This window comes from Amphiura filiformis, chromosome 11 (assembly GCF_039555335.1).
Source record: "Amphiura filiformis chromosome 11, Afil_fr2py, whole genome shotgun sequence".
Taxonomy (NCBI): Eukaryota; Metazoa; Echinodermata; class Ophiuroidea; order Amphilepidida; family Amphiuridae; genus Amphiura; species Amphiura filiformis.
In genome coordinates this window covers 43,185,072-43,202,685 of record NC_092638.1, presented here as the reverse complement: position 1 = coordinate 43,202,685, position 17,614 = coordinate 43,185,072, and the positions used below count along the sequence as shown (strand labels likewise).

The following is a 17,614-nucleotide window of genomic DNA, read 5'->3' as shown; positions in this document are numbered from 1 at the left end:
GTATTCCCGGACATCCCACAATTGCTGCTCGTTTCAAAATGGGACGTTTTTTGCGCAGTATTTTAAAGAAGACAGAAACGCTTCATTCCCCCTCCCCAGGCTTTCTTTGAGTGAATAAAATGATGTAGCCCTATAATTGAATTAAATGAAATGATCAAAACCTGTCGTAACCCATCTGGCTGTATTTTAGCCTAAGTACATTTACTTCCTGGTTTTTACTTTTTACTCTAGTGAATCGACATGCAGGTATCATGCGTAATAATTATCATGTTTGTAAACTACTTTTGTTTACGCATTTCCTACGTCTGATGAAGAAGGTGAAACCACGGTCTCGTTTACTACTTTTTACTGGAAATCTCGTGAAAGAAATCCATATTCAGAAGCGTGAAGGTGAGATGAAATCCATTAGTTATTTTTAGTACATAAATATTTATCAGAATGCAAGTAAATACCCGATTATAACCTCCTGAACATTCAATAAGTTGCTCATCGCCGAATTCGGCAGCTTGTCTGCACTTGAAGTTGTCATTTATTTGTCATCATGCTTGTGTGTGAAAATCTTGTTTGTAATGAAAATGACATGTAAATTTACAGTAAGTTAATTTAATAGACTATGTGAGTCCAATTTTTGTCGGACTCGGACATGAAAAGACTCGGCTCGGCGCGGCTCAGACTCTGACAAGAAAGGACTCGGACTCGAAGCCGAGCCCGAGCCGGGCCAGTCCCGAGTTCTGAGTCTAGTACAAGGAACTTATACGATGTCCTCATTCACAAACTGATACTATCTGTCCATCGTATAAGACTGGTTGAAGGAATATTACACAGTCAAGAATAGGCTCCATCATTTTTTGTTCTGAACCCTCCCAGTCTCCCAAAACATCAAAACATCAAAAGCGTTGCACTTATACTTACTTAAGACTGTCCTTTTTCATATAACGCAGACAAAGTAGGGCCAACTTGCCTAGAAATGGTCAAATTTTGGCAAGAAATATCTCTGTGTAATCCTATGTAAGTCCCATATCACATCGTTATCGGCGATCGAGGCTTTTTTTTCTGAAGGTTGGTTGGTACCCACCAGCGTCATGCATGTGACGTGACACGGCTAAAATAAGCGACCGGGAATCGGGGATCGTTAAAACGTCAACAAATTTCAAAACATAGAAAGCAGTAAACTTATTGGCGAGCGGTCCGAATTTTGAGCCATAAGTTTACGTGGTGAACTATTCTGTCTGCGTCTGAGTTCAGTCAGAAGTTGTTTACCTTTTGTGGGACTTGATCCCGAGACCTCTTGCATGTCAAGCACTAGGTCGCCGACTCTTAGACTTAGTCAGGGGTCTTTTGCTGTCCGGGCAGTGGGCATGCACCGCCGCACGCGCAGTCATTAGGTATGCCAGGTGAATTCAAATTTGCCATCAACTGCATCATTTTATATATCAAATTAAAGCCCTTGAGTAAAGAAAGCCAACACTGAAAACCTTTTTGTCATAGCACTTTCCGTAACAAAGTTACATCTAGTCAAAGATTGACTTTCCTCAAAAAGATTCAGCTAGCAAAATTCCCAAAAAAAGCATTTCGGGGGTGTTTCTAGATCTTAGTCTCATGATAGCAGCTTTTTTTAATGGAACTGCTATCAAAATCCCTTTGAAATTCCATGTGCGAGTCTCTCATCACCAAAAAAAATCATATATTTGGGTCAAGTGAAGTACCGGTATAGACAACATATTTATGTAGCCTTGTAGGTTTCCTTGAGCAAGCGGTTCTTTTAAATTTCAATGTAATTTTGTATTGCCGGTTTAGGCCATTTTGGCTGACTAGCAAATGTGTTAACTGACGTTTCCCTCTCATACCTACAGTCATGGCAGTGAAGTTGTTTGTAGTCAACCCCATAGAAAATAGTGTAAACTCATGTTCTACGAGAAAAATTAAGTTGATATTTTTAAAGGCCCCCTTTAGGGGGATAAAAAAAATTCTGGGCCCCCCTTTTTGCATCAGCCTTCCTTTACAAGTGTTTGTGAACGGTCTCTAAAGCCTGTGGAATTTATCACACACACACACACACACCCCGCATAGTGACAATGAATTTCAGTGTTTTGTTTCATTTTTAACAGTCTTTTTACTCTCTTGTGTTACAGTGGCTTACGCACAAACTATATTTGGAGCGATTGCCGAATAGGGTGCAACTCTACTAGTCTTATTACAAGACTGCCCTACCCCAACCCTTAACCCTAAACTTCGTAAACGAGGACTGGACTCGAGTCTAGCAATTTGCACCCTATTCTGTAATTGTACCCTATATTTTGTATACGCAATATATCACAATATTTGCACTATTTGTGAGTTCACTAATATACCCCTTTTGTTCCTTTACTCACTCAACACAAAAGTTGGTAATCATGCATGTTACCAAATATCGTGGGAAAGGGGTATATTTTTTACCAATAGCAATACCGCAAAGTTAGCAAAATAGGGAGTATTTAATTTGGATAACAGGGGTACTACTTTGGGAAAATCTGGTAATGTATTTCATATCAGATGTCAATATTGAGTGTCATTGAAAAGAGGTGTTTTGAAATTGAAATTGAAAACCCCCTGAAACAACAAAAACGTTTTTTTTTCTTTGGCCAAATTTTGTCCTCGATTTTGCATGAAAAAGGGGAGTAAATTTGATGTAAAATCATTGCAAAGGAGGTCTTTGTGGGGGTCTTTGTAAGATTTGATAACACGCATAGTTACCAACTTTTATGTCGAGTGGGAGGCACATTATTGTCAGTCGAACCCCCATGGGTGACAGGCCTCCCTGTTGAATTGAAATACCAGCATGAAACACCATATTACATGTAGTAAGGAGTAGGGGTCAAGATCATTCCACCACAATCCACCATGATTAGACCATCTCCCTTAAAGCTGTGGTGATGATGATCCCCATAATTATGATGTATTAACTCTCAAAATAAAAGTCAGATTAGAATTTGGTGTACAGCTTGTGCTTATTTGGTCTCCAACAGTTTGACAAGTTGGTAATTCAAATATGTGACCATCCATATCAAACCGCTCGTAAAGTCGACAAATTGTATTTCGACAAATTGTATTTCGAGTTAAAGTGCAAAATAGAGGTTGTATTCATATGTCCCTAATATTTGTGCGACATGTTTCTCATTTTAGTCCAGTCAAACACCAATCTTTAATCCTATTGTTGAAGAGGATAATAAGCTTATACTTATGTATAGCATTAGTAAAAAGCTTAAGTCTTTGTTTGCTTCGGCTAAATCCTGTTCAAGTGGTGGGTTAACCAACAATTAACAATGAGAGGACATTCCTGAACCTCGTTCAGTTGGGGATTTGAAGTGACCGCCAATTATGACCAGGGTCTTAGCTAGCCACCCGTCTGGCCGTCATTTTAGACGGCCAGTTTGCTCCTGGGACGGGCAAAATTAATGCCTTTGACAGATGCTATATTATAAATTGTATGTTTTGATAAGCTAATTGACCTTTTTAGTAGATCCAGTTTGTAGAACAAGGCCATATCAGCACATATTTGAATTCTTTGAACCCCCAATGGGCTATAGATGTCTGGTAAATGTTTTTAAAGGTCAAATTAGGACAGGCAATTTTATTCAAATGACGGGCAACCCTCAATTTCTAGCTAAGACCCTGATTATGACCATTTGATATTTCTTTTTTTCCACATTGCTGGTATACCAGCAATGTGGAAAAAAAGAAATAATGTAGTGCCAAAATAATATACCCTTTTACTGAAGGAGCAAAGTTTTACAAGTTATAACTCCGCTTCTGGATATCGTTTGAAGTCAAATGATATATCATTGTAAAGCTTATGATATATATTTTCTAAACACGGAAGAAAACAAATTTGACCAGGGGCCGACTTTACGAGCGTTTCGACCTGGACGGTCACATATGTTAAGTTTAAATTGGTTCTGAATGAATAGTACTTGAATGATTGGTTTCGCATTCAAATCACCAGGTCATCATCACTGAACTACCTAGATTTTTTTGCAGCACACTGAAAACCAGCCATGGCGGTTGTCAAAGTCGGAGAGAAGGCTTTGATTGCTGTGAAGGAATCGGGAGCTTTACAGGAGAAAGATAAGGTCAAAGTACCCGCCAAGAAGATCCTAGATGAAGAGACTTACTCAGAGGTCAGTATGGCTATCATGTGTACTCATAATAGCTGGCTTGCAAACTAGTGAATCTATGATACAAGGAGCTTGTATCTTTGTATCGTCCGCCAGTGGTGTAATAGTGAGTTGTTGTTTTCAATGGTGATCTGTTCCTAACAGGATTAGGATAGTGTCTCTTAATTTCATCACACTTCAAAGAATTGGGGCTCAAATATGTTGCATTACAGCATTAGAAAGTGTTATTCTTGCACTTGATTCAGAGTTAATCATCACCCCTCATTTGAAATTGATGCTCTCTTTTGAATTCATTATTCAAATTTTTCAAAAATTTTTGGTAGCATTTGAATTCATGTGCTAATCCCGCTGGAGCTTGTCACTTTCTTCATTTTGTAAATTGGCGTATAGAAGACTTAGAATTGAATTCCGTATTTTGACTGATAATGAAATGTGGGATATAATGTTTATCTATATATGGTGGGAAACAAACACAGAATCAAGTACAAAGGGCCTACCCTTCCTTTTTGTATAGTAGTCGGCTACAAATGTTTTAACCAAAATAGGTTCATTCATTTAGGCAGAAAAAATATGTGACACATAGGCGTACATCAGAAAGACTTGCAAAAGAAGGTGAACGAAAGGTGTATTGGATATTTACAATATAAAATGGCTGTTTGGCACAATATTGCACTGTAGTCATGAAAGTGCCCTTCAAGAAGCAATAATTCAATATTCCAGTAAACTTGAGGATATTTCTCAAACCTAATATTAAAATTTGAATTACTAACTTCCTTCATTTTTTCCTTATTCAAATTATTATCACATTTTCGTTTGTTTTTTAGGATCTAGAGATGATTATAGCAAGGGATTTCTTCCCAGATCTTGCCAAGTTGAGGGCACAGAAAGAATACATGGAAGCCATGGATAGAAATGACTTGGTAAAAATGAGGGAGTTAGCACTGAAATATGCAACAGCAGCAGACACCAAACACAACAGGAATACACCAACTCCATGTAAGTGATAATTTACAACAATGGCCACTACAGTGTTAAACCTCATTCCATATAATCCATATGCAAACATATAATAATTCAAGTTCAAGCATTTTGCCAATAAATGCCAGGTAGACTATTTTGGTTCCCATACTTGTCAATAATTCAATTATGACATGTAGCTGTTATTGACAGTCTGGACTCTATCCTCTTGGCTTGGTTAACATAGAGCAGCAAGTTATTTGCCCTGATATTTGGATTTTCGCCTGCATGTGTAATGTGTCAAGTACATATATGAATGTTCATCTGAACTGGAATTGTTCAAAACGAACCATGTTTACAGTTCAATCCAACATTCCAAATGAACTTGTTCAAAGAGATGAATGTTCATGTCTTGTTTCTGGCACTATGTTCAATTGTTCATGTGATACACATGAGCTTTTGAAAATTATTTTAGACAAAGATTTAATTTTGATTGTGAAAGTAATCAGTGACTGTCTTTTGGAATTTGCAGGAGAGCATTAAATAGCTCTTCTGGGGCCTTCAAGGAGAGCTGTTTAGAGCATTTACAAAGGAGAATAGTCAAATCATACACATGAGCTTGTAAAAATTATTTTAGACAGATTTAATTTTGATTGTGAAAGTATATTAAACATGGAAAGCTGGTCCTGGTTGGAAAGTTTTACTTTATGTTTTGTGCGCTATTGTTTCTCTTAGATGGTAAAGCCACCCCAGCCACATTTGAAACCCCTGAAGTAGGATCATCTGAACATCAGCAATCACCTCCTGGCAGAAGAAGACAGCCTAGTGAGTCATCAACAATAAATCCAGAAAGACCACATCCAAGCAGGAGGAAAGATGATGATGAGGAGGACGAGGATGAAGGAACAAATTATCAAAGTAAGTTGATCTAGATGCATTCTATCTGTCTTGAATCATTGTTCTCCCTCGTCACAGCTCGCCCGAACTCAATTTCTAGTGAACTTGCCATAGACACTAAATATCGCTCGCAGCGAATCACCCAAAATTGGAACTACATTCAAATTTCAGTACTTTCAATGCATTCAATTTATCGTAATAACTTCACCTTAATCCCTGAAAACAAAAGAGAGGGTGACTGTCAACTGAAAGTGTTTCATATTGGTATGAATTACCTTTTATACCGAGAGATGGCTATGACCACTACATACTAGAGAGTGATTCAGCTCTTGAGAGTGATTCGACCACTCACCTAGCATCATGCTAGTGAGTGATTGACCACTCGCCTTTAAAATCTAGACGGCAAGGCCTGGTATAACATGGGGCAGAGAGGTGGAGTGAAGGATGGGAGAGGGAACATCAGAGAGGCAGATTTGGTCGGTTGACATCTGGGAACATTGTCCCTTTTGAAAAATGTGCCCATTGCAAAAAGGAGAAAGACAGGCAGGCAAACAAACAAACAGTTTTTGAAAGCAAGAGGGAGGTTGATGGAAAGTAGAAGAGAAGGTTGGCAAGTAGAGGGCAAAATGAGAGGTCGTGACTCGTGAGAGAGATCAAGGCAAAACACAGATTTTGGGTGAGTAGAGAGATAAAGAACTTGATAGAGGGAGAGGCAAGAGGGTGAGGGAGACGGAGTAAGGAAAAGATGGAGGGGAGGGAGAGGAGGGGAAAAAGAGAGAGAGAGATCGTTATATATATACTATGATCAGCTCAAATTTTGTTACTGCATGCATCAATAAAGTTCTAACTTACACCTGTGTGAATTTGCAAAAGGGCGCATCAGTCACGCAGTATGAAAGGTGTAGATCCTGTAGGTGCTGTGACTAGCTGTGTTTACTCCATTTTATATCAATCTATGGTGTTATGAGTCCTATCTATTATTTGCTGGTCATACTACAGAGACAGGCAAAACACAGATTTTGAGAGACTTTGAAAGAGACAGTGACAGAGAGAGATGGAAGGGACAGATTTTGAGAGACTTTGAAAGAGACAGTAGAGAAAGAGAAGGAAAAGTAGATAGAAGGGTATTTGCTGGAGTTCATGGTGTGACCAATTCTACACTTTCAATTATGACTAATTTCAGAAAAGAGTGATAGTTCCCTGACGTTAGACCGATACCTAAGCAAGCATACCAGTGAGGACAACGCATCCTTTGGTGACATCATGGCAGTGGCCGAAGAAAAACATCGTCACAAACATGCTTGGTTGTATGAAGCTGAGCAAGACCACCATCAACAACAAGAAGAGATGCTGCGACTCAAAGGACCTGAAGAAAGACTGGCTATTGAAGCTGCCCCAGGGTCATCGGTGACAACGTGGGATTATCAGGTCAAGAATTCACTCATGTATGTCCCTGAAGGTAAGAGATCAATAACATGCAAACTTTCAGTTTGGTGACCTTTTATGCACAAAGTTTCTTTGTAGATGAAGCAATTAAAGAAATTGACAAGAAGTCTGATGTGGCCCCCACAGGCATGGACCTTGGTAAATGCAGGGCACCGTATTCATTATGTAATATCAGTTAAATGTAACAATCTGGTCAGAAAATATACCAAAAAGCATCTCTCATACTCCAATCCTATGGGCTAGCATGACCATTGATTCAATTATTAAGTGAAAACTGGTTCTGAAAGGATTCCAAACGCTGACCATTCGGACTTGTACAGGCTTTTGAATGTGTATGAATGCCTGATAGACAATAAGGCCAAAGGGATCAAACGTTAAGTACTTCATGGAGCTGTAAATGACAAAGCTGGATATTTCCTTTTAGTTTTCACTTCAGCACAACTGATCTTAATATTTTATCCTGCAAACTCTTCTCGCAGGTGTCGAAGAAACCGCTGAGGAAAAATTGAAACAAAAGCCACGTGTAATAGTTCACAGTAACACAAGGTTGACATCAGATCCATTTGGCAACATGCAGGAGAAGACTAGCATGGCACAGGCGGCTGCAAACCAAGCTTACAAGAAACAAGGCAAGATTGGAGCTGATGGGAAAGAGATCTTACCGCCAGAATCACCGCAGGTTAATGGCTATGGGTTTGTGGGGACTCCATCACCTGCGCCTGGTGTAAATGAGTCCCCTCTGATGACTTGGGGTGAAATAGAAGGAACTCCTTTTAGACTTGATGGATCTGACACACCTATGAGACACTCTGGACCGGGACCAGCCTTCAAAGTAAGTATGCAAGGACTTGTGTTATCAATAGTCTCAAATAGAGATATGATGGGTCTAACATGTAGACTATGAGACACTCTGGACCTGGACCAGCCTTCAAAGTAAGTATGCAAGGACTTGTGGTATCAGTCTCAAATAAAGATATGATGGGTCTGACACGCCTATAAGACACTCTGGACCTGGACCGCTTTCAAAGTAAGTATGCAAGGACTTGTGGTATCAGTCTCAAATAGAGATATGATGGGTCTGACACACCTATGAGACACTCTGGACCGGGACCAGCCTTCAAAGTAAGTATGCAAGAACTTTTGGTATCAGTCTCAAATAGAGATATGATGGGTCTGACATGCCTATGAGACACTCTGGACCTGGACCAGCCTTCAAAGTAAGTATGCAAGAACTTGTGGTATAGGTTTCAAATAGAGACTTGATGTGTCTGATATGCCTATAAGACACTCTGGACCTGGACCAGCCTTCAAAGTAAGTATGCAAGGACTTGTGGTATAGGTTTCAAAAAGAGACTTGATGGGTCTGACACGCATATGAGACACTATGGACCTGGTCCGGCCTTCGAAGTAAGTATGCAAGGACTTGTGGTATTGATCACAAATAGGTGAGCTGAATGATATACTGTGGATTGATATGGCATTGTAAATGTACAATCAAATGTGCCATAAGCACAAGAGGTACAGTTTCCTACAGTGTATGCAAAATATGTGATTTGTTGTTGTCTTAAGATGGTACTACACCCCTGATAAATTTTGTAACTAATTTTGCATTTTTCTCAAAAAATAACTACACACTGGTAACAGAAATTTTGTATATTATAAGGAAAACAAATCCAATTACTTCACTGAAATTTCAGTGATTCAAGATAAGCGGTTCATTATGTATGTTAAGAAATGAGGTACATTCTAGCGGTACCTCTTTTCTTATCATAAATAATGTACTGCTTGTCTTGAGTCACTGAAATTCCAGTGTAGTAACTGGATTCCTTGCCCCTATAATATACATAACTTTTGTTACCAGTGTGGTATTATTTTTCGAGAAAAATGCAAAAATAGTCACAAATTTAGGTGTGTAATACCACCTTAAACCCTGTATCATAATTAGTTATTTGGCATGTGTCGGGTCAAGCGTTGTTCTCAATCGTATTTGACTGGTTGACCATTTGCTTGTACAACAAGACATGATATGCATCATTGATGGCCATGTTGTGCGTTGGGGATCACAGCACATATCAGAACTACAATTATGATACTGATGTTTTTAAGACAGTTAAGTGGACCACAGAATTAGAGAAGGAGAACCGGGACTTCATATACCGCCACATACAATTGCGCTGTCAGTTATGGGGAAAAACTGGGGGTATTCGGGTCCTTGCCAACGGTGCGCGGAGACCAACATCTCATCTGAAGTGTCTTGGTACTTGTGTGCAGGTCGCATTAAGTGTGTGTCTCAAATGTGCCCGTCATCCATGTCGTACTTGCATGACAACGAATGCCTCAAGCGCATTCCGAGGGAAACCGAATACACACAATTTTTGCTCCATGCCTGTATCAAGATGGCGGTTAAGCCCCGGTTCTCCTTCTCTAATTCTGTGCAGTGGACTAAGAATAAGAAATATTGCAATGTTAACCTTCTTTTGTGGATTTTTCCTGATGAAACATGAAATGATTAGTTTAAACATTTTCAGGTAAAAACACTATCACTGATTTGCTGAATCAGAAAATTAAGAAAAAATAATCGGAAATCAGATTTTTTGTAACGCACCCTGGAAGTGATAATACTGAGCACAACCTTACAAAGGCAAAGGGTCACATTAAAGTCATTATGTTTTAATGAATCCAAGTGTTGATTATATTCAAGAATCCTGAAATCTGAATCCAAAATGTTCAGTGTGTGAAAATATTGGATCCAAAACATAATGATAAAATTGGATACTTTACGCCCAAGCCCAATATTTATTGGTCTCGCTATAAGTTTTAAAATACTCTACTCAACTACGTCTTGTCCAATATTTTAAAACTTATAGCTCGCCCAATAAGTATGGGCTTAGTCAATCCAATGTTGGGTGAGTTTGTCTGACACTTGGAGCTGCACACAATTGAACGGAGCTTCACATTTGATGGTAACATATTCTATATTCTTATAGAGTCAGCTTTTTTAATATGTTTACTTCATGTCAATCTGATACATAGAATAAAAGTTCTGTTCATTTAAATTAAAATTGGTAACTTTCCTCTCAGTTTGCAAAGTGTAACTTTTTTCATACCAACATCATCATAAATGCCTAAATGTCCTAACCAAAGGATTTGTTTCCTTGGTTTTCTCGTAAAGTTCTTGATTTGAGATTTTCTTTGGCCATTTGATGTCTAATAGCCTTCTCAGGAGAGATCTTTTGAAGTGTCAATTTCTTCCTCGTTTGATTATAGCAAAATATCTTAAGGGTGGTCTTAATCCTGGAATTATGGAAGCTTTTGAGCCTCATAACTGCACAATTACTTGGAATACATTATATTAAATGAGATTGATCACTACTGGTCCGGTCCGGGGGGCTACTAGTATTCAGAATACCTTACCATAGTACCTTTTGTCTTGATCAAAGTTAATAGTTTGCAATGAGTGCACTATTTCTAGGAGAATCAATAGGTCTCCTTCAAACAACATTGCTGTTTTACTTGGAATATATAATATACTAAATTAAATTATGAGATTAATTGCTACTAATATTCAAAATATCTTAAGGGTGGTCTTAATCCTGGAATTATGCCTCATAACTGCAAAATTGTTGGTCTACATAAAAGTATACATATTTAGAATGGATAAGACTTGATGAATCCATTTGTGAGGTCGAATTTGGGCAAAAATGCTGTTTTGGAGAAATTTCACCAAGCCTAACAAAACAATTCTTGATTAAAAAAAAAAATCAATTTAAAAAAAAATAATAAAACTATCTAGAACCCATTTTTAAAACTGTTTTTGAATTTTGATCAACTTCACCCAAAATATTTGACATTTGGGCAAAAATCATGTTTTTTATGAATTTTAAATCAAAAGTTAGCATTTTTTTAAACCATTTTGGTGAAAATGTCTCATTCTAAATATGTATAATTTTATATACATTCTAAATAAATGTATACTTTTGTATAGACCAACAATTTTGCAGTCATGAGGCCCAAATGTTTCCATAATTCCAGAATAAGACCATCCTTAATGCTCTGCAGTCTGCATGCTAGCCATAGGCTTCAACATTTTTGAGATATTTTCTCAAAATATCAAGAGCTATCGTAAGAACCACTGACCCAATATTTATTGGTCTTGCTATGAGTTGTTAAAATTCATATCTGGACCAATAAGTATGGGCTCAATTGATCCATTTTGATATCAATGTTGGGTGAGTTTGTCTGTACGGGCACTTGGAGCTACACACAATTGTATGGACCTTCTGCCGATTCTTTTCATTAATCTCTAATTGCAATCAGTTGGCAATCACACACATTCCCAGCACAGAACTAATAATAATGTAAACCCATGACCTGGTTGTATAATGTTCCATCAATTTCATCATCACCAGATTCCTAATGTGCCAAGACGAGAGAGACTAGGACACTCTCTGGTTGAGGAAGTCACCAAAAAACACAGAGCCAAGAAACAGGAAGCACTCAAGCGAGTTGCAGAGAGTCTTGTAAGGTGAGTACTGTAGTCAACCTAATTAGTGCCCTAGAGGCTTAAGGGGGTACTACACCCATTGATTTTTTTTTGCATTTTTTTGCATTTTGTGAAGAACTTACAACAAAAAATTGGACAAAGTGGTATGCAAAATGAAGGGGCAAATCTTCTCGTTTTATTGGTGGTATCGGTATCAATGTAGCTTACATGCTTTTACAGATAGAAGCCAAAAGGAGGTACATCACTGATGATTTAAATTCACTTCATTTTGGAAAGCTTACTATCAACGGATTTCGTTAAAATTTTGGATATGTGTTGCTAACATATTAGGGAAATAAAGTTGATATGTAAAATGGGAATAAGTGGTTCCTGATTTCTTTTATGACTTCATGAACTTGGTGCTCCACAACTATCAAAAAAGGAACTGGTTAAAATGCTTCTATTTTCAATGTTGAGCTATATTTTGCATTTTTAACTTGCGACATTATTGCACTGAAACTTAATTAAGCCATAGGTAACAGGTTACAACAACCATACTACAGCAATGATGATAAATATTGTATTTCTTGTCACCTATACAACCATATTGGTTAGTTTTCCGTAAGCTTAAGTTTTGTGATTTTGGTAACTATTTTATATTTATTTGTGAAATCCGTCTCAACTAGGCATTCTAAATTGTACTCACCATTTACATCCCAAGGTATATTAGTATATCCACCATGCACTTCTCGATATATATCCAGTTAAAGACAGAATATCAAAATTATGCCTCATATGATATCACAGACTCTCACATGTGTATTCAAAATTGATGCTTAAATTTGACCTGAACCAATTGACCTATAACCTGACATACGGTGACCTAATAGCCTTTTCTTCTCCTAACAACTAATGACTATGCATCCATTGTATAAGTGTTTATTTAATTTATTCAGTGTTATATCATGGTAGGTATTTTGCATGCACCACTATAGATTTTCTATAGAGAGTATAACAAAGGATTTAATGTATTCTATTCATGTACCCTACTTGAACATTTTCAAAAGAATAAATTATGGTTTGTTATGAAACACAGATCTGAGTTACTAGGTTACAGTAAACAAAAAATATATAGGGCTAAAATGACTTACTAAAATTGTTGAAATTCACTTTATATGTAGATATATTTTATAAGTTCAGGACATGAGGTGATAAACATATAATGTACTTAATAAATTTGCAAGAAAAAAAAGAAGAGGGGTACTGATGAAAATCGGGGTATTATATCGCCTTAAGGAAGTCATTTGAAGGTGGGAATGCTTATAACAGGCATGATATTCTTCCTCCGTTTAGAGGAATTCCTCATTTTAAGTTTGCCCTGTGCATTTTTGGTGTTTTTCCTCCTTTTTCATCGCACCTTAGTCTCATGCCCTCGCGGGCGCATTTGTAAAATCGTGAGATTTGGACAAAAAGAAATGCGGATTTTTTTTATTAAAATTTTTTTTTTTTACTTTTTCCAGAAAAATTAGGCGAAAATCAGATTTTTTTCTTCAAATACCATGAAAAAAGTCGGGGATAAAAAAAAAAAAAAAAAAAAAAAAATCGCATTTCGCATTTGTTTTCAAACAACTCGTGAGCTTTAAGACAAACCATTTTTTTTTTTTTTTATCTGTGTAATTGCAGAATGTACAATAAATGGTCCAATTCTGTAGAGTTCTGGGTATGCGCTGGTGACCATCAATCCCTTCTATGTTCTGATGACCAATGGGTTATGAGTTGTGACTGTTGATCAGCCAATCTGTGATTGTTTATCGTCTTTCCGTTTATATGCTCAACGCACAGGACATAATCTGAAGAATTGAAAAATTTTTGGCAATTTTAGGAAGATTTTGATAGATTTTTAGGATACAGTTGAACTCAAATGGGTGCACTTGATATGTATATAGAAGCCCATAAGGGGTGGGCTCTTAATAGGATATGGGGCTTTAATTGGGTCAAATACAGATACTGGGTTTTGGAGGATGCTCATCAGGAGGGTGGAAGGAAGTGTATGGTGTGGTGGCATGATAAGGATAGATCATCTTGTATTTCTTGGAATTGAACACAGCATGATTGTATTCTGTGAATGTAAACATTAATTCAATGTTCTGTACTGATATCAGATCTGGGATTTCTCTAGATCACTGAAATGAACAAATCAAGAAGTTATGTTTTGCCGTGATGCGTTTCACACTTTGGGGTTCACCCCATAACTAAATTGGCAAGTCTAAGAATCAGTGCATTATCTGGCGGATTCGTATCATGGCGCAACACTGTGATTGCAAAAACTACCACAGGGAGAAGCTGATGTTAAAAATAATAAATGGCAATCAACCAATGAACTGTCTAGAATTTATGTATGAGTGATATAATAAACAATATCAACCAAAAACCATCCAAAAATTTATTTTTGTCAATAAGTAAGAAAACATGTGTAGTATAATCATGATCAATTATTTTGTGTATTTACAGCCCGTCACCCAAGAGGTACAGTACACTAGGATCAGTAGAGAGATTACGAACACTATCACCAGCAGCTCAAAAACTAGTTAGCAAAAAAATTAAGTCGTGGAGGTACGGACAAAGCCTTACGAGCCAGTTACACACCCTCTCCCTCACATAGAGGCGTGCCAGGGGACAAGACACCAAGACTAACCCCAGGACACACTCCTGGACGTACCCCTGGCAGAACTCCAGGAAGAACTAGCAAAACACCTAACAAAACACCTAGTAAGACTACAAGTGATTTTAGTAGTTCATCCGATAGTTCCACAATAACAGATAACCTGCTGAATTTACCAAAGAGGAATTCAAGAGCAAAAGCTACAGATTTCTTCTGATGTTTGCAAAGTAAGTTTGATTCAATGCTCGTTTTGGGCTGGCCAGACTATCGTCCACACATACTTGCATTGAATTTGACATACAGCTATTATGAACCAGTGCTTGCTGTATAGATGAGGTGACCTCAATGTTTATCAACAAAGCAAGGGACTGGTATATCGATATGTTTGAGTGAACCCCATGCAACCACTACACTGTTCAATAGCCTTATTGTGATTTGGTGGGAGTTTTAAAAACACGATCCCTGAACAAAGTATGGTGCGCACGCATACTGACAGGCAAAAAACAATGGACATTGTTATGATGGGTGCGCATGCTGCCAGGCATTGACATCAGAAGCCAACTCATCTATAATTATGTTGTTTACATGTGGATAACCATTTGTGGGTCTTCAAAGCTGTGTTTATACAACATAACATATAACTATACATGAATTATTCTAATTGTGACAACATCATATGGCTACATGTATTTGCACCAGTGTGCAGGTGTGATCCCTGGCTCCACACATCTAAAATGAAGCTCAGCACTCCAATACTTTCCTTTGTAATGATCTGCTGTGTCAGGATCAGAATATAAAACTAGACCTCGTTTTAAGGCCCGATGGCCTGATGAATACCTCAGAGGAAATAGGTCATGGTTTTATGATAACAATGTTATCAAGTTCTCATCTGGACTCAGAATATGGCCTACATTGTGTACACCCAGTGCCAGTATATATTTTATGATTTCTCTTAAATATGACAATTTAAAATTCAACTTTGATTGTAATGAGTTGACTTTCATATATGTGACCCCTCGCCACAAATGAGCCCTGAAGTCGCCAATCATCATTTTTGAGATATTCAACCAAAATATTCTGCTTGAAATTAGCTTTAAAATGATGTATATCATGTCTATAGTACTTGACATTTACGTAGTGAAAAATCAATAAAACAGTCAATAAATCCTTTGTTTTCTATTGTTTATTATTAAGTTCGATGGAGCATATCTCAATAGTGGCACTGGCGACATCCGGGCTCAGTTGTGCCGAGGGGTCACATATATTCATGGAAGGTCTGTTCTTTGAATTTTTATACGCTCTCCCTTTTGGGATTGAGCACTTTATTCAAAAGATAGTCTAACTGGAGTAAAATGTTGTTGAATTTTCATAGAATATATATATTCATTTGTGCATCAGTTATCTGACAACGGAAGGATTCAATGGATGCTGATTGTATCTAATCAAAGAATGGCTGTGTTTATTAGGCCAAAAAAAAAATTGTTGTGTTGCCCTCAACCGTCCTACCCTAAATCCTGAAAAATCAGGGTCGCAATTTTTTTTTTTTTTTTTGAATGATGATTTTTACAGATTTGTTCAAAAACTCAATGTTTTTCACTTAAAATTAATATTTTAAATAGTAAGACTAGTCTTTAATTGTTGTCTAACAGGTATCCAGAAGTCAAAATTGACAAATGTCCCTAATTGAACAAGCGTTATTTAATATTTGAGGGGATTTTTAAAAACTGAAGGTTTAAAAAAATATTTAAAAAATAATCCGACCGTCCCAAATTTCCCATTTTTCCACTTGAGGGCAACACAACAATATTTTTTTTGGCCTTATCAAAGCGGTTACAAGAAGACTTTTATGATTTATTGAACCAGTCAGGAGCATTGTAAGAATGGTGTTGAAAAGGATTGAGAATAAATGTCTAGAAGTTGTATTGATCACTCAGATGAATATGTCGCATAATTAACCCTAACCGTACCAAACATCAAATAACATCATGCAATTCACAAAGCATATGCACGGGCAGGTATCCCACATGATGCGATTGCATGATCATGCTAACAGTCATATGGCCATAGAAAGCTTGGCCGACCAAGCTAGACCCCTGTGGCAAGGTAGGCGGCCAAGCTAGACCTCCTTGGCAAGGTAGGGCTGTGCACTTGTCTGGCACCGAGGGGTTGGTGGTTCAAAACCGCACCCGAGAAAAAGTATTGAAGATATTTATTTTCCCAAATAGACCTAAAATATTTAGGTCTTTTGGGGGAAAAATGTGTACCTTGACAATACAAAAGGTCAAAATTTTTAAATGATCATCGGCTTTTCCTCCCAGCTACATACACTTTAAGTACATGTCATTAGATTAATTAAGTTTAGGACTATTAAATATCAAAAATAAAAAATAAATCTAATTTTTGTAATTTGCCATAAAATTTGTATTATATCATAAATTTCAAAAAATCAAAATTATTTGATATCAGAAGGACATTATTCGTATTCAAAATGCAATTCGATATGTCTGATGTACTCTTGTGGTGTCCCAGAAAAAAATACTGTGCAAACGTTGCTATCCTAGCCCTTAAGCAGAAAGACAGTTACTCTCAGGTGGTTTAATCAATTTGGGGGTACTCATAATTCATGGACGTCTCTGATATCAAATACGGGTACCGGTTTCACATATGGGGAGGGGCGTAGCAAGCGGGGGGACAGGGTGGACGAAGCACAAAAGCGAAAATTAAATAAGGGCTGATTTACCATTAGGCCAGACAGGCCCGAGTCCAGGCCCCTTTCAAGAAACAAATGGTATTTTTGGAAACCCCTTATACATCACAAATCCAAAATGAAATAAATATTGTCCCTTTGGTTTACAAGTAATCACACTTTTGAATGCATCCTTAACACTTATACCCCATCCTAAATACCATGTTTAGATATCGGGGTGAACCAGTCAGGGGTTAACACCCTACTCTTTTCGAAACTGGCTGCGAAATACATGTACAGGTACATGTATGGCTCTCTGCACACAGGAC

General features: G+C 37.5%; 1 protein-coding gene across 1 annotated transcript; it reads left to right on the top strand.

The window, feature by feature from the left end:
- Positions 1–238: 238 nt before the first annotated feature.
- On the top strand, positions 239–15,862 carry LOC140164874 (splicing factor ESS-2 homolog). The gene is given in 9 exon segments (XM_072188252.1): positions 239–390; positions 4,018–4,157; positions 4,979–5,150; positions 5,847–6,029; positions 7,192–7,467; positions 7,934–8,286; positions 11,864–11,979; positions 14,449–14,545; positions 14,547–15,862. Coding segments are annotated over 8 exon segments (1,590 nt in total). The 5' UTR covers positions 239–390; positions 4,018–4,034; the 3' UTR covers positions 14,817–15,862.
- The last annotated feature ends 1,752 nt before the right edge of the window (positions 15,863–17,614 follow it).